This window comes from Lepeophtheirus salmonis, chromosome 7 (assembly GCF_016086655.4).
Source record: "Lepeophtheirus salmonis chromosome 7, UVic_Lsal_1.4, whole genome shotgun sequence".
NCBI classification, from domain to species: Eukaryota; Metazoa; Arthropoda; class Copepoda; order Siphonostomatoida; family Caligidae; genus Lepeophtheirus; species Lepeophtheirus salmonis.
Window position 1 is genome coordinate 24983052 of NC_052137.2, and position 27462 is coordinate 25010513.

The 27462-nt window shown below is 31.2% G+C and overlaps 1 protein-coding gene across 2 annotated transcripts; it reads left to right on the forward strand.

Annotated features, from left to right (window-relative positions):
• The first annotated feature begins 2469 nt into the window (after positions 1–2469).
• On the forward strand, positions 2470–24735 carry LOC121121783 (CUB and sushi domain-containing protein 3). 2 transcript variants are annotated; one of them, XM_040716759.2, is made up of 11 exons: positions 2470–2794; positions 15207–15389; positions 18534–18914; positions 18974–19137; positions 20018–20327; positions 20391–20567; positions 20627–20873; positions 20941–21170; positions 21236–21388; positions 21443–21524; positions 24037–24735. In XM_040716759.2, exons 1-11 carry the CDS (start codon positions 2719–2721, stop codon positions 24272–24274), a joined length of 2241 nt encoding a protein of 746 aa, XP_040572693.1. In that variant the 5' UTR covers positions 2470–2718; the 3' UTR covers positions 24275–24735. The 2 variants fall into 2 exon arrangements, with proteins under 2 accessions (XP_040572693.1, XP_040572692.1); XM_040716758.2 differs by lacking the exon at positions 24037–24735 and adding an exon at positions 21913–23897.
• Positions 24736–27462: the final 2727 nt, after the last annotated feature.

Consider the following 27462-nt stretch of genomic DNA (forward strand, 5'->3'; position numbering starts at 1 on the left):
GTTATCGAACTTATTTGGCCCAAATCAGATAATTGTAACACTTCTTATAAAGCATTGAAATAAAGTCAAAAATACAAAGAACTTTTTCCCCATCTTGTTATATACCTACTTTTTCTTTTTTATACTTTGTCATACTGAGCTATGACTAGGATTGTAAACCCTAAATCCTTTAAAACGTACAAGTTTTGTTTGATTGTTATCCTAACAGTGCTTTATAACTATATAGTCAGCTGTTATCCGTTTTAAGAGAGAACATCAAGGTATGACGTGTACTCTAAGCGATTGGGGACAGGAATATGCAAGAGTAACGCTGAGGATTTGTGGGGGGGGGGGCGCCTATAATAGTGTTCTGTGGGTCCATATTTAGGACTACTAAAGACAGCAGTCTAGTTCAGTCATAGTCTGTTCCAGCTACGCACCAGTCCTAAAAATAATAAAGTTCGGTACTTGATTACGTCAATTAACTTTTTTATACAATGTTCTAGTACTGACAGTCTGAAGGACCGTCCCATTGTCTGATAGGGATCGGTCCTAAGAGTGAAATGGATTCATTAAATAAATAACTGACACAACAATAGTTATAGGTAGTGTATTGTTGGTCCATATATAGGACCGATGACTGCGTTCTAGTCCAGTCCCATTTCGCGTTTTAAAAGAAGGTAAAATCGATCTCTCGTGACCCTATTAATTATTTTGTTATATAATAGTAATATATATATATATAACTATCTCAAAATATAATAAGTTCCTATTATATTGTATTAAAATGAAAATGGGGATATGTGCAATGTTCTTAATATATTTATTGCTTGATGCGCCGTGGGACTTGTTTTTGTTTCTTTCATTTTTCAACGGTAATCTAATGAAACGTCATGATAGTTAAGCTGCTCCGCTCTCAAATATCGTCCATTCGTTAGGATTACCATATTTTTATTTTTTCATAACCAGGGTTTATTTCAAATATTTTAAAGTACTGGAAACATGTTACAGTATGTTATAATAAGATAATGAAAACACATAGACACACACAAATATTAATACAATATTTGTGATGTTCTATTTAAATGTGTACATACAATGTTAGGCTGATATCTAATCAATTATATATATATATATATATATATAAGATACTGAGTTGTAGAATAGATCTATTAGAGTATAGACGGCCCCATGTAGTAGGAATCGTGTATTTTTTATCAAGTATATTCGAACCTTCCATGGCGCAGTAAAGTCAGAGGGGATTTACATTCCCCACTGCATTAAAGTCTACATCTTAACAGTTTGTGAGTATAATCCAGATTTATATTCACCTAGACATTTTCATTATTAAAAATACCGCAAACCCCACCTAAGACTACTTCAGGTATGGGTTCTAGCATACAGGATTTTTTAAAGACTATTTGAAGAGATCCAGGTCGGAGATCGAAGGACTTGTTTCTCGAGGCTCAAAGCTTTGCTCTCAGTGTTTGACTGACACTTAACCGGGATCTGAACCTTCCAGTCTGGAGATCTTATTGGAGCATTGCAAATCTAATTTATCAAAATATGAAGAGGCTCATTACAAAGTTCTTCTTATAGGTGGCGAAGAAGATGAATAACTCAAATATTTTTCAAACAGAGTTTGCTTATATAAAGGCAACTTGCACACAACTCCGTTCTTATTACCATAAAAAGATAAAAAATCAAGTCTAATTATATTTAAAATGTCAATATAGTTTTTGAAAATATGTATCACGCACTCGTCAAGGTTGGAGCCGCAAAACTTCATGGCAAAGATGGAAAATTGAATTAAGACGATTACTACTTGATTATATAATTTGTCAATGAAAGCAAGTTTGAAAAAGACCTTTCTGTTCACTGAGTCTCCGAATGGTTCCTTATCCAACTCTCCAAGATAAAAGTAAACAGGTTTTAAAACGGAACACTCCCACCGAATGTATGAAGCATTCTGAACTGCAGAAATAATAATTACGATTATTTGATTGGTATCTTGATACCTCCAGTCTTCCTGTCACAACTCTATACATCAACCATTTCTCAGATGGTGTAAGTAGATGATTTACCTAGCTCATACAGGCCTAAGGAGTTGAGATTGCTTTCAACTATTTTTAAAATGGTAAGGACGACCATTTTCATTTTTGCTTACTTTTTTGTACATAACGAAAATGCTTACGATTTACAATCCTAGCTATTTCTATCCCAAGTTAAGGACAGTAAAAATTTATTTTATAGAAATGTAAAAATAGCCAGTTAGACATGGAGAATTATTCTCTATAATTAGAAATAGTTTTTTTTTTTTACAGTAAATACGAAACAACCATCTGTTGAATTTTCTTTAAAAAAAAAGAAGAAAAATAATTTCTTTTATACTTGTAACACGCTCGTCAACGATGGTACAACCATCCCTTCCAGCAGAGCGATCACTCTTGTTTTCATTCCTAAATAACAATCACTGTCCTGCATCAACGTAGTTTTGAAAATCCCTGTAGATTTTGCGGGCTAGCGAATCCCTTGTAAATCAGACAAATATGTTTTCACTTGAAAAACTTGAAATATAATTTCAGTTGGTTTAAATCCTCTTTTAGTGAACCAGTGAAAATATATAATATCCATGATATGGTGACAGAAAAGTTTTGATACGTTCTAAGAGAAAATCATAATTTTTAATTCATTTGTAATTAGTAGAAAAATAAGATTATTTAGACATTTATCAACACAATGATCCGTATACCAAAGATATCCTATAATTCCTCATATATACTTCTTCTCTTCACGCTTCAATATGTCATTTCAGGTAAGAATATATATTGAGTGTATGAATATTTAGATACATTTAAATGAGTCTATGGTATCAAAATTAAAAAAAAATCAATTTCTAATATAAACCTTTAGTTAATGTTGGATCAGTGTAAAACACTACAGTGCTATAAGTCCCGTCCTAATACTTATCAGTCCTAAGACGGGCCCTCCTGGACTTTTATGGTAACTTCAACAACTGAAATGAGGTATTTACTAACTACGTCATTTCACCTCTTGAAGTTTTATCATTACCTCTGTCAAAAGGACAAGTTTATAGTAGGAGGTGTGTGGCTAAAAATTATTATTATATACATTTTAGCTATCACTTATTATGTTTTTCTTTTTTACATTCTTCAATTCTAGTATAGAGTGAAAAAGATCGTACTGATAAAAAAATGACGGAGGGGGGGGGGGAAGACCCATTGAGACAACAGTCCTAAGAGCGATCTATCAACTCTTGGTTGATGAGGGATTCACTCCTTCAGTTCCAGTAGATAAATTATTTATTGATAATTAACAACGTTCAATACAACACGCATAGTTTATTTTGATGAATTATTTTATTCTTTAAAGTAAATAAATCATTGCTCAAAATCAGGTGCAATAATTTAATTTTGTAGGGAAGGAAAGGGGCACTAAACCGTACAAATTTAGATACTAATTCTCATGTTTTTTAGATTGAATTAATTAAATTATGTTTCCTGAAGAGATTAGATTTGTTTATTTTCCAGTCTTTTTAACTTTACTCTAAATTTTCTAAGTTAAACCAATGTTTTAAAGGACTGGATGCTAAACTTCTTATAAAACGATCCCCAGGTACCAATATTGTTTAAAATTTGACCACTATACTGGCCAGATGCCCACCTATTCGTCTATTCCTTATGATAGTATTGGAACTCTATGAGCCACAATTACATTATTACCACCTATCAGAGCTTCCATACGGGCCATTATCAAGGTATTTGGAGGCTACATTGAATATTAGAAATGGTGACACATGTGCCAAAAATCTGTACAAAGTTTAGATAACGTAGTTCCCCAAAATTCCATAGTTAAACTTGTTAAAATTCCAAAGATTTAAAATATCCTTTTTTTGAATTATGCACCCAGTTTTCTTCAAACCGGCAAGTTAAAAAAAGTTGCAGTCTATCTTAACTCACCATGTATCTCAAATATTCCAGGGAATTTCCTTCAATGCTCAAATTCGACCAAACTTATTTGATAAAATGTTCATATATGTAAATGTTAATGAGTATAGTCCATGTACTCAACTGCCCATTGAATGTTGGTATATTACTTATATATATGAATGGGTAGAATGCGTAATTGAATAGATAAACAAATAATATTTTTGGGTATTTGTATAAAAACCAATATATCTATATATAAAAAAAATGAATTAGTTGTTTTTCTCAAAAAAATAAGAACAAATTACTATTGGGTTTGAGTCTGAAGATGCTAGACTGGTCCACGACCGATTAGCTTCTTATTGGTCCGAACTTATTCGGTTCTTTGAAGAAATTTACCCTGAAGTGGTTGAAGAGAACAGATCTAGATCGGTCAGACAGAAAAATTTGGCTTGGATTGGTCTCATTTCAAATTCGGATGTTTCTACTCTATGGAAACTTGATAGATATATTTAAAACCTGATTGAACATTAGTGTGCGCTCATAAAAGACAGATGACCTTGGGGATTTGTTGCGGAGTATCAATTGTAAGTCCTTGTTGGACTCCGAGTAAAATTGGGGATCGACATCGGATACATTCTTGCCAATGTCCTTGTTTATTTCCTTCCCCCTTTGCCTGGTCAAAGCTGATTGTTGCTGATCTAATTAAACGTTATGGGAGCGAAGTTTCTTTCCTCCAAAACATTATTAGGGTTACCATGTTGATTTTTGGCTTTACAAATCGCTATTGGGTAAAAAATAATAGATCAGTCTGAGACTGTTATGGTTCTTAGTGTAACTAATTTTTTTGGCCATTTAAAGAAGTTCCGTCTGTACCGGTTGCAAATAAAAAAAATAGGTCTAGATTGGCTTCATTTAAAATTCGGTCCGGAGCAATTCTATATATGAATGGATGATTAAATACGGTGAGTTTCAAATTTGTAAACATCGACCTACAATTACGTCATATGAAGTTAAATCTGTTGTATATATCCCATTTGTACAACTTATGAATCCGGATACGGCAGAAACTTAATCCATAAATTGAGATCCAAAAAAAATCTGCATATATATCGAGGCCTTAAAAAATAATCCACTATTTACAGAAGATTAAATATGAATCTAAAGTCTGAGATCACTGTTTAGACAGACTGAAAGGGTAAAAGATCAGTCTTCGACCGAGTCTCAACACTAATCACTTATGTATGTTCCATGTTTATGGATACGTAATGAGGCCTGAGCGTTGTTTATTGATATTAGTTTGTTTACAAAACGATATAGAGTGGCGCCACCTTGCGGCAAAATAATACAAGTACCACAAAGATAATTTATTTAATATATTTATTATCTCTAAATACGAATTCATAATTGTATTTGGGTGAAGAACAGTCAATTAAAAGGAAATAGCGATTTTAATTAACTTACGTTGCACCTCCAAACTACATACCGTCATGCCACCTTGCGGATTTTTTATTTATTTTGGTCATGTTGTATAGACTATATTGCTGAAGGAAATTGGAAGATTGATTAAATAATTAGCTTCCTTTTTAGAGTTATTATATATATAATATATAAGGTGAATACACTCTGAAAATAACAAAAGAAATCATTATGGGAATCCATCAAAAAAAGTAATTAAAGGAGTATTAAATATTTTCTAAAAACAAAAGTTCGTGTGTGTCACACTAAACAATTTTTTCCTTTCAATTCTTAGGAATGTCCCAATGAGTATTTTCTATTGTTTTCCCATATCATATTATATTGATAATAATCATTTTAGCGTGAATTATTATTTTTGTTTTTTGGAAATGTGGGAGACAAAACAAAAGTGACGTTAGATACTCTGTAAAAAACAAAAAAAGAACTCTTATAAAAGTGTATTTTTCTTCTAGTTCATGTAAATTGTATTAGCGATTTCTCTTTTGATTATATTTTAAAGAAATCCTTTGATATAAGAATACATACAGCCATAAATTCAACGTCATCATGCAACAAGATTCTTTAAAAAAAAGAATATTTTCACTTTCCCTATTTTTTGAAGAACATACTGTAAATTATGAACTATTTAATTGTGTCTTTTTTTTTATCATTAATAAATTGGAAACTTTTTTTTCTTCCTTATTACTTCAAGGCAGATTCATACTTAATTATTTTCGTTACATCAAAAAATAAAAAGTGAGAGTGTTGAAAAGAGGAGAACTTTCTTTCTGTTCTGCATTGTGAGTATAATCTATAGAAAAAAATACGTCATAACATGTACAAACTTTAAAAGGGTGTAAGTTAGAATGGTTCTAATTTATGTATGTTCAATATTGTGCCGACTATTTGTCTATGAAAAAAACAAAAAAACTCGTCAATTTTCGAAATTCCGTTAGTTTTGTAGCACTATAAAAAAATAACAAAATTATATTTTAAAGAAAGTTGTAAAACTTTGAAATAAATAAAGTAATAAAGCATCAAATTTATAGCTTTTGTAATGAACGGTAGGTAAATATTAGAGAGGCTCAAATCCGGTTTGAATCCATCACTATTTTGATCTATTTGTAGTGTTGGATTAGTCCTAATCAGTCTCTCCCCCCCCCCCATTGCAGTCTTTTTTATAGGTCCTATCTTTTTTACCATTAAAAGGTCCAAAGGACCGATAACTGTGCCCTTGAGTCCAACGGTCGTAGGTATCTTTATAGCTAATCTTCACTCATAGTTAGGAGTCTGAGCTCTCTTCATCATTAATATATCCACCCTTAGCGGCAGTGATGGGTTCAAGGTGGATGCGGAATGCTTTGTATCCCCAACAGATGTAGTGGCTTTGAGAGCCACGGTGTTAGGATTAAGGACACTGCAGGCCTTCTCCTCGATATGTACCCCAAAAGGTATAGTTGAGGGGGATGTTGTCATGGCTGTTGGGGACCCAAAAGTGTCAAAGAAGAGTTCAAAACATCTCAAAAGACTAATTCAAAAAAGTTTTGCAACAGAAGAGATGTATTTATTTCATTGTTTGTGTCAAAAGTGGCCTCTCTACCCACACAAAGCTATTTTTAATAGCTCTTTGGACAGTCTGATGTGAAACTCCGAGTTCTTTGGTATGGGTCCTCATGGTGTTTTGGACTTGGCTATGGTGTAGACGGTGTCCTAGAAACGCTGAGCGGCTTAGAGTGCGCAAATGGAAAATCGTCGATCATGTTCAAGTGTCCTTTTCTCGACTTGTACTTAAGCTAGAGATCTCAAGTATTTTCGTAACTAACTATTTATGCTTTAATAAATCAAAATATTAATTATTTTCAATCACTCAACCTTAATTAATTATTGAATTAGTAAGTGTTCAAATTTAAATGGACTAACTGGTGTAAAAACGAAGAAAATATTAAATGACAGATAGAAAGTATACTAATAAGTTCTAGCCACACACTTTCCACATTAAACTTAGCTATCTTGTCTCTTAAAAGATCTAATGTTAAACATCTGAAAGTAAATACTCAGTAACTACGTCATTTCAGCTGTTTTAGTTACCATGGAAGACTAATTAGGACGGGTGTTTGGACTGACAACTTTTATTAGAATCGGACTGATAAGACTGCAGACTTTTTAGATTTTTTATTCGGATCCAACACTTTCTGTTAGTGATATAATGAAAATAGAAATTGTGGTGAATTATCATAAAGGCAATCTTGAATATAGATAACAAAGGATAATATCAATAAAGTCTAGAGCAATGACATATTTTATGTGTCATAAAAAAATTATTATTTTAAAGCACCGAAGCAGAACAATATCTACTGTAGATATACAGACCAAACAAATTCATTAAAAGGAAATAAAAAATCTAAACGAAAAAATACACAATTAAAAAATGATTAAAAAAAAAAGATACATTGTCAAGCTAACCGTCACTATTTTGATCTATTAGTGATATAAGGAAAATAGAAAATGTTGGAAATTAACAGAATACCCATCTTAACAGTATTTAATATACATTGCATTTGAATAAATCATAAGCATTGTATTAAAATAGCTGGAATTAATTGAGATACTCAAGAATGTTAATTACATATATTTAATATATTTCATTTGATTTATGAAATTTAATTTGCCCCTTGATATGACCGTTCAATTTTTATTGTGATGATTAGTTTTTGCGAATTTAAGTGTAATTTGGGATATCTCCAATGGATCAATCAGAATAATTTGTAAATAAAAAATGTATATAATAGGTGAAATAAAAAGTTATGTGCGTTTTTTTTGCTTTATTTTGGCAAAAAAATGAACATAGTTTTAATTTTCCGACTTAGATACTCCCAAACGGTTTTCTGGGTAATTTTCTGTTCTTCGGCAATGGAATAAGTGCTCAAATGCCCGTCCAACTCGACGATTTCCATTACTTTATAGACATTTTTGACGTCCATATTACCAGAACGGAAATCTCCGCTTTGCTGTTGCATTCGATACTGTATTAGGTCCATCAACAGTACAATATTTTTTTTTTTGCTTTGGCCGTAGTGGTACGGAAGAAGGTTTCGAATTTTCTCTTTTTTTCCTTCCATTATGGAACGCTGTAACACGGAATTGTCTTCACTAAACTCTATATAAACTTTTTTTAAGTGCACATAGGCTTTTTTGATGCAATTTATGAATTGTGAGATATAAATCACAAAAGACATATAGCGAAAAACTCCCAGATGTTTTTACTTAACCTAATATGTAAGCTATAATGTTTTAAAAAAATCATTCTAGCTTGCTTTTATATTGATGGCTCACTAATATCAGGGAATGAAAAAGAAATAGTCTCATAGTTGGTATTTATAGAGCATGAAATGAACAAATTTCAATCAATCTTGAGGAAATTTATCAAATGGCTTTAAAAATAAAAATACCAAACATTCTTGAATACTACTTGATGACAATGATAAACAGTAATATTATAATTAAATCAAAGTAATATCTACAAAAAAAAACCCCAAAAAAACCCTCTAAAAATGACTATTATTGTAGAGTTAATTTTTCTTTTGTACTATTACGCAGGAAAAGGTAGGTTAATGTGATAAAAGTATCATATTATTTTGATTGTAGGTAATCGTTAACTCATTGTCTACTCTATGACACTCAAATTGGATATCAATGTAATAACATATTTTAAATACATTTTAATGTAACATAATCATATGAAACTTGGCTATTTAGGGTCCTAAAATGTCATATATTAACAATGTTGATATAATGAAATAACGATTTTTAGGTATTATGCCCTCTATAAGCGTTTATATGTATATTTTATAACCGCATATAAGGCGCCTTTATCGCAGGATGACCATCAGAGGGAAGTAACAGAACTTATTGTGACATGTTCTCTTTGAAATTTCAGAAAACTTTGATAATTATAGAAATATATTTAATGACATGGATTTCATAAGAACTTTCATGGACGGTTACAGATGAATTATTACTATTAAGAGCGTCATTTATTACAGCGAGGCATGCTGTTCTCAATTTAAAAGAATTGCTATTTCCAAATTGATTTAATCATTTCTACTAGTTATTAATTTACAAACTTTGAAAATGATGAAATAGCTTTGATCCCTAGTTTATTCTATATAAATTTCTTTTTGTTTCCGCTTTGTATATATGTTTGTATTTCTAAGCTTTTTGCATTGAAAAAAAAAAAAATTTTTTTTTTTATGTTTTTTCAAGTGTGTCGTTGTTGTATAATTTTTTGTATGTTGTAATTAAATAGTGTTTGATTTAAATCTTTCTTGCACATTTCCAAGGAAAAAGAAGTTGTTATATTAGTTTGTTAGTAAATTAGAGATTTTTTGTTGTTGGTATGTGTATGCAAATTTCGATCTTTTACCTATGTTTTAAATAATATATAAAATAAAAAACTTGATTAAATACCATTTCATAATAGAAATTTAGACGCCAATCACCAATAATTTATTAGTTATTTTTTATATGAGATAAATGTTTTCGTGGACTTTAATTGGTATTATTTTGTGAGAGTATAATTAAAATTTACATTTAGTTAGAAGTTAATCATATTAGCAGGTATATTATCAAGTTACTATATTGTCATGGTATATTTAAATTGGAGTATTTTAGGACCTCAATATGTTCAATCAAATTTATGTTATTGTTTAAAGATGTTGACATATAATGTACATATTCTTTGAACACATAATTATGGACTGCTTATACTAATTATAATTAAAACAAAATACAGATCAACCTCTAAAAATCAATAAAATATTTGTCAACTAAAAAAGGATAATTTTTTCAACTTAACTATAGTTTTTTTGGAATTAAGGGATTTTATATTCAATATAGACCTGTATGTGTTTTTTCATTAGTTCATCCTCAAAAGCATTATCATTACTCTCAAATAAGTCTAAAAATAATAAAAATTAAAAAACTATTTATATAATTTATAATTAAGGGGTAACATAGGATTTTTGTATTGATTATTCAATTAATAACTTTTGTGCTGTTGTTTATTTAATAACTACTACTTTATAAATTTGTAGCTCAAACAAGTTCAATACATATACTCGTATAGTGATGAAAATCGGGTGTATTTTTGAGCTCACCAAGTTTGGCAAACTGGAGAGTCAATTTTCTTATCCTAAGCTGTTGTCGTTATTATTTAATTCTTGAGAAATTGTTGTCTACTACATATAATTATATTCAAAACCATTTGTGTGTTGCACATAAAGACGGACAAACCTTACAGATTTCTTGCAGACTTATAATTGTAAGTCCGTGTTGGATTCAGATCGATATCCGAGCGGTTCTCGTCTATTTTCTTGTTTATTTCTCCCCCTCCCTTGTCATAGCTGCTTGTGGATGAACTAATGAAACGACCTGCTTTCATATAAAACATTCTTCAAATGGTCAGGGTTGCTATTCTGTTTTTCAGTTTCTTTTTTTTAACATGCCCAAATTTATCCAAGTAAGCGTCACTGCATATATATGTATACTCGTATCTCTCGGAATCCCATTTTAAACTTACGTGGCATCCTCTGAAAATCCCTCATTTAATTATTTCCTAATATAAGTTTAACTCAATTATATATATAATCCACCAAAAGTTATCTTGTTCATCACTTACTATTTAACTTTTTTTGTAACGAGTTTGATCGGGTTACGAAGACGATTGGTGACAAAGATAACAATTTGTTTTATGTGTGGAATCCTGCTCAAATACAATTCCCCCCGGTAAATGAGGAACATTTGTATGTACCATATGCATATAAATAAGAAAATGTCAACACAATGTGAGTCCTACCAAGTGGTCCATTAAAATCTGAACACTTTGAATTTTAAACTTCAACAAGATATAATTTATTAACTAAGAAATAATTTCAACCAAATTAATACTATAAATAAATGAGTGTCTGAGCTCTCTTAATCATTAATGTAGCCATCCTTAGTAGAAGAGATGGGACCCAGGCGGCAGCAAAAGGCTTGACACCCCCTGTGGATATAATTTTTGTCCAAATTGACTATTTTTTGCCCATTAGGGTTGCACATTGAAAAAAATCAGTTCCAATATTTCTTTTCTAAAAGTTTTTAATTGGGGGGGGTCTAAAGTCCCTACAGCCAACCCCATGTAAACACCCCTGAATATCTTCTTTTGACTGTTTGTGTATCATAATCCCTTTCAAACCAATTTTTTGAACTATATGAGTTTTTGTTCAAGATAATAAACGGTTGATTTAATCTGACAATAATAAATTGATCTTTTCCTATTCATTTTAAAGATAAATTTAATTTATAATGACATAAATTATATATATTTAATTACTTCTTTTTGGCAGAATAGAGAGGAGTAAAATATATTAACTCAATATTTCAAAAGCATTTATAAAAGGCCTTAAAAAATTGAATGATGCACAAAAAATATACATAAAGGAACCATTGGCTCGTCTGCATTAAATATTTTATGTAGTAAAGCATATAGAACAAAGATATCTTTAATAGAATATCTAACGAAATTTATGAACTGGAAAGAACGACTTACTTTAATAAAATTACAACATCAAATCTTTTCATTTCTTTGATAAAATAATAATATGTTAAATGAAAATAAAGACATACAATAACTTTTATAATTTTTATATTTAGTTTGCCTACAAAAAACAAAAACATATTTATGCCAGACAAACAACTATGTACGATAATGTATTATAAATATTAAAAAAAAAATAGGAATGTATAACAAAAATGTTCCAATCAATTGAATATAATTTTTGAAAGACAATCTTGAACAAAGATCAAGAAAAGGAAAATATCAACACCTATTTTTTTTACTTCATATATATATTTTCTTTTAAAATAATCATCCAACTTTAATAAAAACTAATTTCAAATAAAAATATTATTCAACTATAATCGCAATTGGCGTCAATAATGGCCTTGGCTAGACATTGGAAATGGGAGCAAGTCTAGATGAGAGTCTCTTATGAGACAGATTCCAGAACCACTCCCAGATATAGTACATCAAATAAGATTTTCTGTTGCAGGAAGATCTGTTGGTGTGTCGTTCATTTTCACTCTATAGAAAGAAGTCCATGGGGTTGAAGTCAAGTGAGCTTGGAGACGAAGCACTGGGTATAACTCAGTCAATAATTTTTTTTTTGCACAAACATATCAACGTCTTGTTACCACCTCCAGACTCATGCAGTTCGTTAATGACTATCTGTATAAATAACCTATAAAAGGTGTAAGAAGTTTGCTATCTCAACATTGCCTCGTCCGTTGTGGATTGCAACAAGATCACTCTGCCTTTCCTACGTTATTACAAAAAATACTTTGCTGATGAATGCCATTTTTTTAACTGACGCCAAACACTTCTTCTGGTTATCTACCAGACCACCAAACAATACTCATGTACTCAAAGTTTGTTGTTAAACAATGGCTGCACGCTGTACATACAGTCCAATGTTTTATAGACATATTTGAGTGAGTTATAGGGTTTTTATTCAAATTAGTCCTTAATATGATGTGATATCCAAGTATTTTAGCAATAGTTTAGAATCTTTAATTGATTCACGATAATAATGTGGGGCCCAAGATGGTTCAAATTGCAATTTATGACACACCTAAAGGGTTAATTAGAATAATTTGAAAATAGAAATTCACGATAATTAGTCAAGAAATACGAATCCACGTTGAGTTTTGAGAAAAAGCATTCTGGCTTGCTCTTGTGTTAACAGACTGCATAAGTAGAAAAAAGAGTACAGTATTTTGTTATATAAAATCAAGTAGCTATTGTACAATAATTGTGTTCCTTATCACGTGGAAATATTTGCAAAAAATATGCATTTAGTGTTAAAATCTGTTATATACAAATACATACATATACTTTACGCTTCAATTTGTACATTTTTTATTGTCATTAAATATATACGAACAAAATAAAAAATTGGCAAATATTTAAAATGATGTGAAATTTTGAATTAGATATGACCTTTTTTATTTAATTAAAAAATTGAATTATAAGGACAAACTAATTCTATATATCATATACATATAATGGATATGAGGAATAAGTTTGTAATCCCGTTTTGATAGGGTTGATTAAAGCATGTAAAATAAGGGAAGCTAAAATGATTTCATAATTTTATATTAAAAAAACATGTATTCTTTCATCATTTATTATGATAAAATAACAATTCAAAATTATAAAAAAGAATAACACAATTTAGATAATTTAAATTCAACCAATTAACATTCAAACACTGATTAGGTAAAAGAGCAAAAACATCGACAGGTGATAAAAAATACACTGCAGATTTATTTTTTTGTCAGGTAACGCTCTGAGGAATTAAGCTTTCCAACAAAATAACGAAATGAAGATCACGTTATCTATATTTGGAGAGCAAAACTATTTTTGTCGGTCCTGGGCGTCGAGTATTCTTGAAAATGACTGCATAACTAATGGTCCAAACTCCATGAATTCACTCTTTTAATAGAATATAAAAGGTGAATCCATCAAAAAGAAAAAAAGTTTGAAATTGACAAAAAATGATCTAGTGACGTCACAGATAGCATCACAAAAGTGACATCCTGCCTTGGGAAAAGGATACATTCCCAAGCTAAAAGTCACGTTTCAATTTAAAAAAAAAAAAAAGATTTATGGTAATTTTCCCATCCCCACCGATAAAATACTGCTATAGTACGGGTATACAGGGTGATTCATTGAAATCGGAACACTAACTAATTCAATTATGAATGAAGCTGGAATGAAAAAAATAAATGATTAATTAACTGAGCTGTCTTGCTGACGCACATGTCGAGAAAATAGCACAAGAACTTAAAACAACTATTAATTTAAAAAGTAAATATCTTCAAAAGAAATTCCATAATTATTACTTTCCTACGACTTGTCTCCTACGAGAGCGGCAGACAATTTGAATTAATTACTAATATATTCAGCGTTTTTAAATTACTATTAAATACTATATTTTCTATTTTAATGCAACCTATAAACACAAGTTATATATAAAATTACTTGACAAAAACTATTTGTAAATAAAAATAAACAGCCAACTTTAAAGAAAATATAATGAGGAAATCTACCAATAAAGGCCTCCCTATTTTGAGCCCTAATTACCCCTGCAGTGTCTGTCATCCAAACACAGAGCCGCTCAAAATCACTGTCAGCCAGCATTGGGGCATTTGTGATTAAGAGAGCTCAAACACACATCAATTTATAGCATTAATTTTGTTGAAATTCTTTTGTAAGTTAAGAAATTATATTTAGTTGAATTTTAGAATCAAAAGTGTTCAGATTTTAATATATATTACTTGGTAAATCATACAAGTATAAATAAAAATGATGTCTCTTAATGTCTAACTTATAAACTTATCAGATTAAATTTTATTTTTATTGTACACAATTTATTCTATATTAAAGAACTTTGTTTTCATATTGTTAATACATATATCTTTATTTAATAAATAGGACGAGGAATACATTCTAATTTACTAAATGTCCGTTTCAATTCTACAAATGATTGTCAAAAGAGGGAAAAGTTATCTTTTCAATCAAATAATATTATTAATTTGATTTATTTTAGGGCTATATCTCTCTCGTTTCTATTAATCACATTGAGTACATTTTTTTTGTCTGTTGTATATTCTATGTAATATGTAGTTTTCTTTATTTTTGCAATTTGTAGAGCGACGTCACACAAGTTCTATTATTTATTTACTTTCATGTTTTACTAATATATCTTATACGTCTTTCAGTGGCATCTATGTGTGGATTCCCCGGAGCACCCGCTCATAGCACAGTCAAGTTTAATACAAAAGCAGTACGAAAAGGAACCGTTGCTAAATACACTTGTGATAGGGGCTTTGAGCTACTTGGCCCCACAAGGAGGCTCTGTGGAGAAAATGGAACATGGATACCTCAAGGAATTCCTTTTTGTGGTAAATATGTTTTTAGTTATTCTTGATATAGTAAAAGGGGCGATAGAATTGTAGTAAATATGACCTACCGGCGGTATCCTATTATAAAAAAGGGGAAATGACATACTAACCTCGAACATTTGAAGGTAGGCGAAGAGAAGCTTAACTGCTTAGAGGCTATGAGAGAAAGGAAATAAACACAAGTTGCACTCTGTAATATCTAGGGAGGAGATAGACAAGAAGGACTGTGATGTCAATCCTCACTTCTACTCTGAGCCCAAAATGGATTTATCCTTAAAACTCCTCACAAAAAATCTTCCGTATATCTCATCGTCATTCACAAGAATGAACAAAATATAGAGAGACCTAACAGCTGTAAGATTAGAGAGTGAAAAATGGTTTAAACGATTCTCAGAGTCTTAACACCCCCATCGGAAAGAAGTATTCTCCCCTACATTTTGTGTAAATTGTTTTTAAATTTCCCAATACCTATTTTCCTTTTGATAATACAAATGTATGTAATTGTAAAAGGTTCTCCCCTCTGTAACAATAATACATTTTCTTCCTCCAAAATCGTATAACTGACAAATTATATTAACAAGCGTTAATAACCTTAGTTATTCATGAGTGGACACACCCTCTTGGCTACACTTTATCCTTAGATATTCTCACCTCTATAACAAAAAAAGAAGAATAAGAGCTTCGATAAATAAATTGTTCCTATGTCACTTTTCATTTTCTTTTTTTAAAAGCATAATTGTATTTCATATTTTCTACAACTCCAGTGCATATGTGTCCGAAAAATAAACGAAATGGTCCTTATTTATCCCCAATAATAAGGTTATAACATTTTGAGTGAATGTCGGTATATGTAAAGGGTTTAGTAAAATAAATTTCTTATTTTGACAACAGATGGCTTGAGTAATGTGTATCGACATTGTATAAGTGCCATGGGTTTACGGTGGATGGAGTTAAAAAGATAAGTTTTGCACTAAAAAATTTTCTCACCCAGTTGTGAGATTGTTGTACCCAGTATTGTTTGAGCAGTCACCAGCAATGAGAAAGTAAGACATATCTGACAGTTTTTCTTCAGAGTCTGAGAGTAACCTAAGCACTCTTTTGATTGCAAAGAGGATACACATTAATAGAAGAAAATCCATTGAAAATATTGAATTTCTTTTTACTACACCTTTTATTTTATAAATGTTATAAATATATTATCCATTATTAAAAATTATGTTCAGATATTTGATTCATGGATACACTTGACGGGTATTTTGAACCTATAAGAACAAATGGCTCAAGTTTTGATCTAATGGTAAAAAATTTATATTCCAGAAATCAAATTTTGTATTTTCCGCCATATATTGTGACGGAAAAACTAATATTTCAAATTTTTTCTAAGAATAATTATTTTTAATAATCGTCAATACCTATGAAATAGTTAGTCTTTATAAAAAGAAGAGGGATTATCTTCTCCGTATTATAGAGTGAATTGGACTTCTTTCATCTTCACAAGATAAATCAATTATATAAAAAAATAATGTAATGGGAAGCCTCTAAAACCCACATCTTCAAGCTCAATTATTTTGGTACCAATAAATCCCTTTGTCGAAACCCTGTTTTCAAAAATTGGAGAAGTTGATAAAAGCTCTTCAAAATATTTGTGCACAAACAATGTCATTTAAAGAGTGAAGAAATGCAAATACTGTTAATTCACATTTTTTTACAAGGAAAAAGTCAAATAAATGGATTTCATATAATCCTCAATTTAAAATTGTGGCCATTGACATTGATTTAGAAGGAAAATTGATTTTGACTAAAACTATAACATTGAAAAGCACATGTTTTTATTGAAGCCTTTTGTTATATGTATAGACAGTGATGTAGATCCTGTAATTTTTTTATTTGGTCTCTTATTTTTTTTTTGGAATTGGTAATCTGAAGAATAAGTTTTCTTTTTCTTAGCCTTTCTCTTTTTTATTTAATTCCTGTGTAGTGAATATCCTATCCTAAATAGATTCCCTTATAATCAAAATCTGATTGCACATTCGTGTGTCCTCATAAATGAAGGAGCCACAAATCCTCAGGGGCACCCTGAGGATTTGTGGCAGAGTTATAATTGTAAGTCCTTATTGGACTTAGGGTAGAATTGGGCATCGATATACGAGTAATTCTAGCAAATGCCCTTGTTTATTTCCTTCTCTCCTTCCTCCCTGGTCCCAACTGCTGATTGTAGCTGGGTTAGTGAAACGCAATGATCATTATTCTTTCTCTCCAAATTGACAGGGTTACCATGTTGATTTTCGGTTTCTTTTTTAATATTCACATTGTACCAATTCCGAAAAAACAGGCCAGCTAAAAAATTCACTGGATTTACATCCCTGATTATTGTCATCTTCACAAGAGGAATAAACATTCCTGGAAAAAAATATAACATCCATTGAAAATATTGAATTCCAATTTACTCCACCTAATATAATCATTTGAGTCCTCCCATTTTTCCCCCTCTGAATTCCTTTTGAATCCAAGATTGGTATATTACTTATGCTCATAACCATTTTCATATAATATTCCTTGATTTATTGTGTATCCTTGTCAGCAGCATATAACATCCTATTTCTTCATTTCTTTTGACTATGATTCTATTATTAAAAGATCGAAAATATACAAATGTAATAGGATGTATCAAATTTTCAAAGTACTAACTAATCAAATAATACTATTTTACCTCTGAAGAAACATTTGGCTCATAGGAAAGTTGATTGTTAACACAAAAGCATGCTGGAGTGATATTTTTTTTGCAAAAGTGAGTTTGGATTATATTTGTATTGTTGTGCAAATTACCATTTCTATAGAGAAATTATTCTTGTTAACCCTTTGGATGTGCCGGAAAGTGCACTTAAAGTAGTCAAAATTGATCGTCACAACATACAAAATTGATGGATTTTGTTTGAAAGATCATATCGAAGCCAACATAAGTAACTTCAATCAAATAATGATAGTAAACTAGAGTCAAAACTTTAGAGTATAACAACTCATCCACGAAATTTGAATAATAACCCTATAATTGACCCAAATATGCCTTTAAAATATGGAGCTAAAATGTCTATAGTATATATATTAAAAAAATAATAATTGATATAATTTTGTTTATTTTTAAAGTTTTAAATGTCGCGGCTGGGAAGGCTCCAATGCAAAGCTCCGTTGCTAATGGAGGTGTACCACAAAAAGCCATTGATGGCTCAACCTCAAAATTCTTTGATGCCTCAACATGTACAAAAACAGAAGTCGAGCGATCGCCTTGGTGGTATGTGAACCTTCTAGAGCCATACATGGTCCAATTAGTTCGAGTTGACTTTGGAGAGTCATGCTGTGAAAATGATACACCAGCCACAATCGTTATTCGGGTTGGAAATAATAGGCCTGACTTGGGGATAAATCCTGTTTGCAATCGTTTTATCGGTAAAATCGAAGAGGGAAGACCGCTTTTTTTGCCTTGCAATCCTCCAATGCCTGGAGCATTTGTTTCCCTGCATTTTGAAAGTAAGCGGATAAATAAAGCCGTGTTAGGACAATTAAATACATATTATTATTTTGAAAAGGTCCAATTGGAGTATCTTTTTCTATTTGTGAGACTTTTGTCTATACGGATCAGGCTCTACCCATCGAACGTTGTCCATCATTCCGAGATCAGCCTCCAGGATCAACTGCTACATACAATGGAAAGTGCTATATTTTCTACAATCAACAACCAGAAAACTTTGAGGTATATACATCACAACTATTAGCTAACAATAAATTTTGTATATTATACACAAGAGTATTGCAACATACATAAAGAGGAAGAAGTAAGTATTTGATCCTTTGCTGATTTTGTAAGTTTGTCCATGGATAAGATTTTCTAAGGGATTTAGGTGCACAGACTGGCTAAGCCACCCCATTTTATTAAATGCTTCTTCTTGAACTCCTCTTTTGTTACATTGGCCGAATGTTTTGGACCATTGTTGTGCTGGAAGATCCATTACCCAACACTTTTTAGTTCTTCTGCCTGAGAGAAGGAGGTTGTCACCCAATTTTTCACGCTACAGGTGCCCCTCCATACTACTTTCAATGCAGTCAATTTGCATTTTTCCATAGCAGATAAATACCCCAAAACATAATGTTTCCACCCCCTTGCTTGACCTTGGGGATGGTGTTCATTTTTCTTCTTCCAAACACCTTGCTTTTTTTTTTTTATAATGTCTCTTTCCGTTCATATAAACCTATCATTAAAATTATAGACCTTTATTTTCTTTGTCAGTGTACAAACTTACAAAATATGCAAGAGATCTAATATGTATTGTCTCCCGTGTATGTCTGCTGTTGTTGGACTATATTTAGGGATTATACAAATAGTTTTTATCATTCCATATCAGACAACAATGTAAATACTCTAAGGTGATTCTTCAATACAAAACTTTGTACATATACACTACTTTTTTCCACCTCTTCTAATTCAAAACAGCAATTATGTATATTATATCACCAGGACTTTCAGAAACAGTTCAAAAGTACTTTGTATCATTTTGCAATCTAATTCAAAATATATTATACAATATAATATAATCAGTTAAGCCTCTACTGCATAATCATTTTTGTCATTCTAGAGAGCTTTAAGCTTTTGTGAATCACGAGGAGGATCCCTCGTAGATGAGTCAAATCCTGCTTTACAAGGCTTTCTGTCGTGGGAATTGTGGCGCAGACATAAAGGAGATGCAAATGGTCAATATTGGAATGGAGCAGTTAGAGATAGAGAAGATTCAAATAATTGGAAATGGATCAATGGTAAGCAGGTGTCTGTTTCTTTTTGGAATTTACCAGGAGGAGTTGAGAACTGTGCTCGTTTTGATGGTACAAAAGGATGGCTTTGGTCAGATACCAATTGTGCTCTTAGGCTCAATTATATTTGCCAACATAGTAAGTTGAACAGTTTTATCTCCTTAATTGTTTTTTATTAATAATATTTTCATGATTAAATAGGTCCAACAACATGTGGTAAGCCAGAGCAACCACCAGATTCTTCACTTAGCTCAAGTGGATACAATATTGGTGACATCATTAACTATAGTTGTGACGTAGGAAACTTATTGGTGGGTCCCTCCTCAAGAAAATGCCTATCAACGGGTTTTTATTCCGAATTTCCTCCTATTTGTAGATGTATGTATTTATTAATCCATGCCATTTGAGGCTCTCAAATTTATTTTGTCCTCTCACAGTTATTCAATGCGGAGCTCCTGCCGAAATCCCAAATTCTTTAATAACCCTTCAAAATAGAAGTTTTGTATTTGACTCCAAAATCAAATACGAATGCAAAAGGGGATACATTTTGGCTGGACGGTCAATTCTAACCTGTGATGTGGATGGCCGGTGGGACGGACCTCCTCCACACTGTGAACCTGTTTACTGTCAAGAACCACCTCCAACTCGTCAAGGCGGAGTAACTCTCAGCACCAATAGTACGAGGTGCGTTTAATCTATAAAATTCTATAAATGCTTGAATGATTAATTTCTTAACTTTCTTGTAAAATAGATTTGGCACAGTCGCTACATATTATTGTGTAAATCCACGACTACAATTAAACGGTGGGAAGAGTTTATATTGTCGGGAGGATGGAAGCTGGGAAGGTACTGTTCCAAGGTGTATCATGGCTCCAATCGTAACCAGAAAGGAAGATAATTTCCTTGAACGCCTTCCCATGCCATCTAATGATAGACCCATTCCATTCATGTCGAAGTATCCTCCCATCAAAAAAAGAATGGGTAGATCAATAAATAATAAATACTCTTTGAGTGTCTAGGAATAAACGTTTTTTTTTAAAATGTAGAGCCACGTCCCTTGGAAAGTAATACACTATCTGGTCCAATGTCAAATGAAATACCGGACTCTGCAAATGTCATAGCGAGTCGTAATCCAAATGTGAATCTCTTGAATCCAATCAAAGTCAATAAAGAATCCCTCAACGCTAATATTAACTGGGGTAAATATATAAATTAAATTTGTTAACCTCATTTTTTTTTATTTTGTGTCTTAGGTGGAATCATTGCACTTGCAGTATTTGGAGGTTTCGTGTTTGTTGCTGCAATTGTTACAACAATCGTCATTTTAATACGCAGGTAAACTCTCTTAACTTCCACTTTTGAAACTGTAAAAATGTTTAGTATTTACGGGGGAAAAAATGGATCTTACTTAAATGATCTCAATAAATCGATTTTTTATGAACATTCAGAGTCAAACAACATAAATGATAAAGTCATACAAAATCCTTCATGTATGAGTTCATTTCCTAAACTCATATTTGTAAATAGTTTTTTTGAACCCATACACTCACTGCAAATACATACATATAAATAAATTTCTATTAAAATGAATATTGTTCTTGGAGCTCAAGAGAGAATGAAGATGATTTACAAAGTATATTTCTATTAGTAACAGATGGAGAAAAAAATATAAAACAAAAAGTCGTAGAAATTGAGCCGTAGTGATACTTTTTCCTTATTATAGTTATGGAGGAATAGAGAAACGACACTCAAGAGGAGAATCACCCCAATCATCCTCAACTCCTCATACACAATCGAATCGTTCATCATCCAGACCAACTCATCATCATCACCATGTTCATGGACAGCATCGTCGTCAATGTCGAAAATCCACTTCTTCTTCGAGTCGTGACTCTCATCCCCATTTCTCTAGTTCATCCGATTGCCTAAGTGATGAAACGGACTCTTTCAAAGACATTCTCAAAAAAACACTGGAAGATAATAAATATCGACTCGTTAAATAATTATTTACTTTAAAAGAAATCATCTTCCATGTTCTTTCTTTGAGCTCCAGTTTATATTTGTCATATTTCTCATAGGGGTGGGGTCTAATGGGTGTATATTTGCATTCGCATGCTGACCTTAAGAAATTGAGTTAATTTTTCAAATGTTTCAGGTTAGCATTATGCCACATGTCTTAGCTATCAATTTAACCTGGGCCATATTAATTTGTAATTGAAAAATAATCCAGAAGGTTTCAATTCAAGAAAAAAATTGTAGTATTAATATAATAGGAAACATTTCCGTAATATATAAGTTGTGTGCAAGTTTTGATATCTAAACAAGTTGCAAAATGTATCAGTAAATTTTAAAAGTTGCAATTTAAGTACAACCTTGGTCATTCTCAAGGGCGTCCGCAGGATTATATAAATAAAAATTATTTTTTTTTGGGAAAAAAAAATATTCAAAAGTTTAATTTTTGGGAAAAAAATTTCAAAGATCCATAGATATTTACAGAAAATTGAGTTTTGTTAAAAAATTTGAAAATTAAATTTTTTGAAATTTGGATATTTGGAGAAAGCCCTCCAGCCCACTTCCTGCCTGTGTGATTCTAATTGCCAACTAAAATTAATACTATCATTTCATTTTGATCTATAAAATTTTATGGTCATTATGAGTAATATATCTGTTGGCATTTGAACTTCTTAATGTGTCGCAGTATATATATATACAATATTTTAGTCATTTGTATTAAAAAGTCAAAAGTTAGACTACTAAATTGTCTAAATATATCCAATAAATATTCAATTATTGCATTTTTCTCATCACAAGTACTGTAAGTCCTTCATTTAAAATGATTCATCCCATTTTTTGATTGCAACTTGTCCAATTTCCATATAAAAGTTACAAATTGTAAACAATCGCAACTTGCACACAACATATATATATATACAGGGGCGTCCGTAGGATTATAGGTTGAGGAGGGAAGGGTTAGTTTTTGGAACACTTTTGAAAAAAATTAAATTTTTGTACAAAATTTCAAAAATCTACAGCAGTTCAGAAAAAAATTTCTAATATTAAATTTCAAATATGAATTATTTTGTAAAAAAAATTCAAAAATCTACAGCTGTTCAGAAAAAAATTTTCTCATTTTGAATTTCAGATATGATTTTTTTTGGAAAAAAATTCAAAAATCTAAAGTTGTTTCGATTTTTTTTTTGAAAAAAATATTTAATATTAAATTTCTTGAAATTTTTTTCAAAAAATCCACAGTTGTTCATACAAAATTTAAATTAGATCTCTTGCCCACCCCTTGCAGACGCCCCTGATATATATATTTACTAAAATTGCAAATTGTTTATCTCTTTACAAATAATAAGGCTGTTTTCCCCCACGTTAAAAAAAAATAGGTTGGAAAAAATTCTTACAATTCCTGAAATTGTACGATTTAATGTATTGAATGAGCTTATATAAGAAGCTCTAAATATTTTATTTTTTTGAGTTTCAGTAACTTTAATTTGAGTGTTTTTTTTTCCTATATAAAATAAATAAAAATACACCTATTTGACCCCACTTTACTTTTTTCAAACTATTATGAAGTCACATATTTAGTTCATTTCTTTGGCGTATTATACCAAAGATTTTTTTATATACACATAACTATAAATATATTTTAATTTAACGAATTTCTAAATAAAATATAAATCAAAAATTGTTAAGAACTCTAAATGAAACTAGTTGTCATCCTTATTTAAGATTCCATACACTGTTTCATAGAATGACATAAAATTGATTATATGTATCTATTCAAGTTTAAAAATAATAATTTAGCCCGTATCATTTAACACTCCATTTTTATCGTTTATAGAAAAGGGTCCTCATCCGGTTCTCTCGAAACAGACTCTTTTCGAAATCATATAATGGACTCTGCAAGTCCCACCATATCTTCCTCCCCCACTCGTAGCTCTTCTCATCGAGAAGGAGATCGAGATGGATCCGAGCTTGTCATTACACAATCAAAGGATGAAAAAAATCGATCCCATCATCATCACCACCACCACAGACACAAACACCGATCCAGATCCTCTTCTAATCGTAGAACTTAGAGGCTTAAATTTTAAATTTGATAAACATCAAATTTTACATATGTACTATTTTATTTTAGTTTGGAGAATTTTCAATATTTGTGAATTGAAATTGATCACTTTTAAAAAACACCCAATTGTTTCTTATTAAATATCCATTCTATATGGATTTAGCTATTTTTAACCATATAGCTAGAAAAATGTATGTTTATTATTTCCTGTGTTGTGTAATATTTTGTTAATTATGCATATTAATATAAAAGTATAATTACTATACGCTAAAATCTAATTCAATTTGCAGTTAAGTTATTGAATTATACCTATATTGTGTTTATTTCATATAAAATCTTTAAATAATTTCTTTTGAACATAAAGATCTTTTTCAGCATAATCGATGTATTTAGATTGTACAAAATATAATATAAATGTCTGTAACTCATGTACTCAATAAAGAAATACCTAAAAGTTGTAAAAAAAAAAAATATTATTGCTTGAAATTAGAAAAAATTGAATAGTGTCTAACAATGGAAATTTGAAAAGAAGAAAAGTTACTTCGACATTCTGTCTTAAAGAAATTCATTATTTTATTTGACATGATTGAGGTAAAACATTTCTTTATTTAAGAAAAAGGATATGCAATTCAACATTGAATAATGGTGTTGCATTAATGTATATACTCTTCCTAAAATAACAAAGGATTTGAGAATTACATGATGATTTACTATACCCAGAAATAATAAAAGTATCAATCAATATCTAATTCTTGTAAAGAAAACATTTTTTGCAAACTACATACTGGTTGGTGCTGTCATGATACCAATATGTTTGTACGAGTTGCAGTAATAATATTAGTATACCTAGGTAGTTCAATAATACATATTTGACTAAAATGTCATTAAGGGCAAGACATAGGGCGTGTTCACAACAGTTTGGCTTCCCTGAGGGCCTCAATTATTGCGGCTGTCAACAATATGAGTGAACATATTATGAGGCGTACATCAGGTTCTGCTCTAGGTTGGAGACCGTGATGGTTGGATTGAATGATTAGTTTCTTGGAGGCTCTTTACGTTTTAAAATAAATGGACTTCTAAATACCTCTATTAATTTAAGAAATAAAAAGGTTTATGTCCTGGTATCGAAAATTCTTAATTGTAAAACCGTAACCTGTGTACATTTTAAGAGGCAAAGGCTAGACATTACCTAATATGTCGGATCAAAATCGAAATATTCAATATCTGCATCCTACCAGTATCGAGAAATCTTGTTTTATGGGGTTCAATGTATGTTTCTTGTATTCACACATCATGAGTAAGGGGATATTCTCAGTTTTACGGTGAATCTATCACTAAAGTTTGCAACTGGAGGAGAATCCACTCATCAAGAAAACACTACAACTCTATTACGCGTGTTTACGTATATAATTTTGGAATATATATATTATACCGAATTTTTTTATGTTTGTGTTTTCAAAATAAAGAGGTTCTGTGATTTAAATGTGTTTTGTTTGTAGAAGTAAACATGTTTTGGCAAATTAAATCTTGAAAGCCCAAATAAGCTATTTTTTATCCCCGCAACATGTTAATTCACAGAACCTCCTTATTTTGAAAAGTAGAGTTGTTGAAGTTTGAAAATTATAAAATGCATAATTTTTGGAACTATATTACTATTCCGCCTTAATACTTAACGAAATTGTAAGCAACAAATGTTTTGAACACTTCCCTTACATAGGTATGTATAATATATATTCAAGGTTGATCTTAACTAGTGCCAAATATTTTTTTTTTTTTTTTGAAAATACTACTCGGCACAAATTTTAATAAATATGTGAGCCCTCAGCTCTAATAATGAACTCAATACGAGGCCTAAATCCCTTGTAGACCTTGACGATACAGTCAGACTCGAGCTTGGTCCACTCCTTCTTGATGGAATCCTCTAGAGACTGGACACTCCCGTGAGGAGTAACTCACACTCTCGCCTCCAGAAGTGTCTAAATAGAGTAGTCCAAGGTTTAACGTTTGTAGTCAAGGGCGTCCACAGGTTGAGATCCATAAAGTATGGAAAGTTGTCTCTCAAGAATGCCTGGGTCTTAGCGGATCGAAGATACGGTGCTCCATCTTGAGTGAAAAAAAAGTTGTCCCTGAACTTTTCTCTCGCTGAAGGTAGTACTTTATTATCCAGAAGTTCGATGTAGCATTTGGATTGAGATTATCTTTCATCTCCACAAAAATGGGAGGGGAGACTCCACAACGTCCAAGACCATGGTTCAGACTGTTTTTTTTTGTTCTGGAGACATGTCTTCCCAATCGTGAGACATTCTCTGGATGTTGCAGATGTTCTGCTTATTCATAGTGGCATCAATAGCAAAATTTTAACTGAATTTTTGTGGTCCTCGAGAAAATTTAGAACTTTTTTTCTCTTTCCAACCGTCTCAGCGTCCTCTGTTCAGAGATAAGATGTCTTACTGTCCTCCTCTGTAATTTTGCACCAGTGTCATTTTGGATTGAAAATAATAAAATGTATACCACTAGATAAGATCATCCTGTAATGTACCTTGGGTTTAAGAATCAAAGATATTTCATAAGTGTTCAAAGTATATGAAATTTTGACATGATATGTCATAAATAGGTCAAGCCAGGACCGAGCATTAATTACAAATTTTATTTGTCCTTAAGAAAATCACCTATTCTACTGTTTGGAAAGTTGTGCTTTACGCATGCGAGAGGAGTATACGCAGGAAATAATAGCTGTCGTTGTTAGTGTGTGAGGAGGAAGCAGAAATAAATAATTTTAATGATAATGCAACTTTCTCATCCTCAAAAGATAGAGGTTAAGAGAAAAAGGATATCCGACTTGCTCGACGCCCATGTCAAGGCGGCAGAAATTGTCAGGATCGTTGGCTGTACAGAAAGGGTCGTCTTCAAGGTGAAAAAGCAGAAAAAGGATGGCCCGAGCCTATCATGGATTCCTGGTAGCTGTAGTCTCTACAAAATTCGGTCTCTAACCTTTTTTGGACTCGGTGAAAGAGAAGAAAGCTCGATGAAGAGCATGAGAAAGATGGCCAAATTTTGTAATATAAAAAATAAATTTAATATTTGAAATTTTATTTACAGAAAAAATGATTTTCTCTAAATAGCTAAGAATTGCTATATCCAAAAAATTTGATATTTGTAATATCATTTTTGAAATTTTTTTCCCAAAAATTCAATATT

What these genes read in the sequence shown, in the direction of transcription:
- LOC121121783 (XM_040716758.2), top strand. Translation starts at nt 2,719, where the DNA reads ATGATCCGTATACCAAAGATATCCTATAATTCCTCATATATACTTCTT. An exon ending in ATTTCCTCCTATTTGTAGAT is followed by an intron (nt 20,568 to 20,626) that starts GTATGTATTTAT and finishes GTCCTCTCACAG; the next exon opens with TTATTCAATGCGGAGCTCCT. An exon ending in CTCAGCACCAATAGTACGAG is followed by an intron (nt 20,874 to 20,940) that starts GTGCGTTTAATC and finishes CTTGTAAAATAG; the next exon opens with ATTTGGCACAGTCGCTACAT.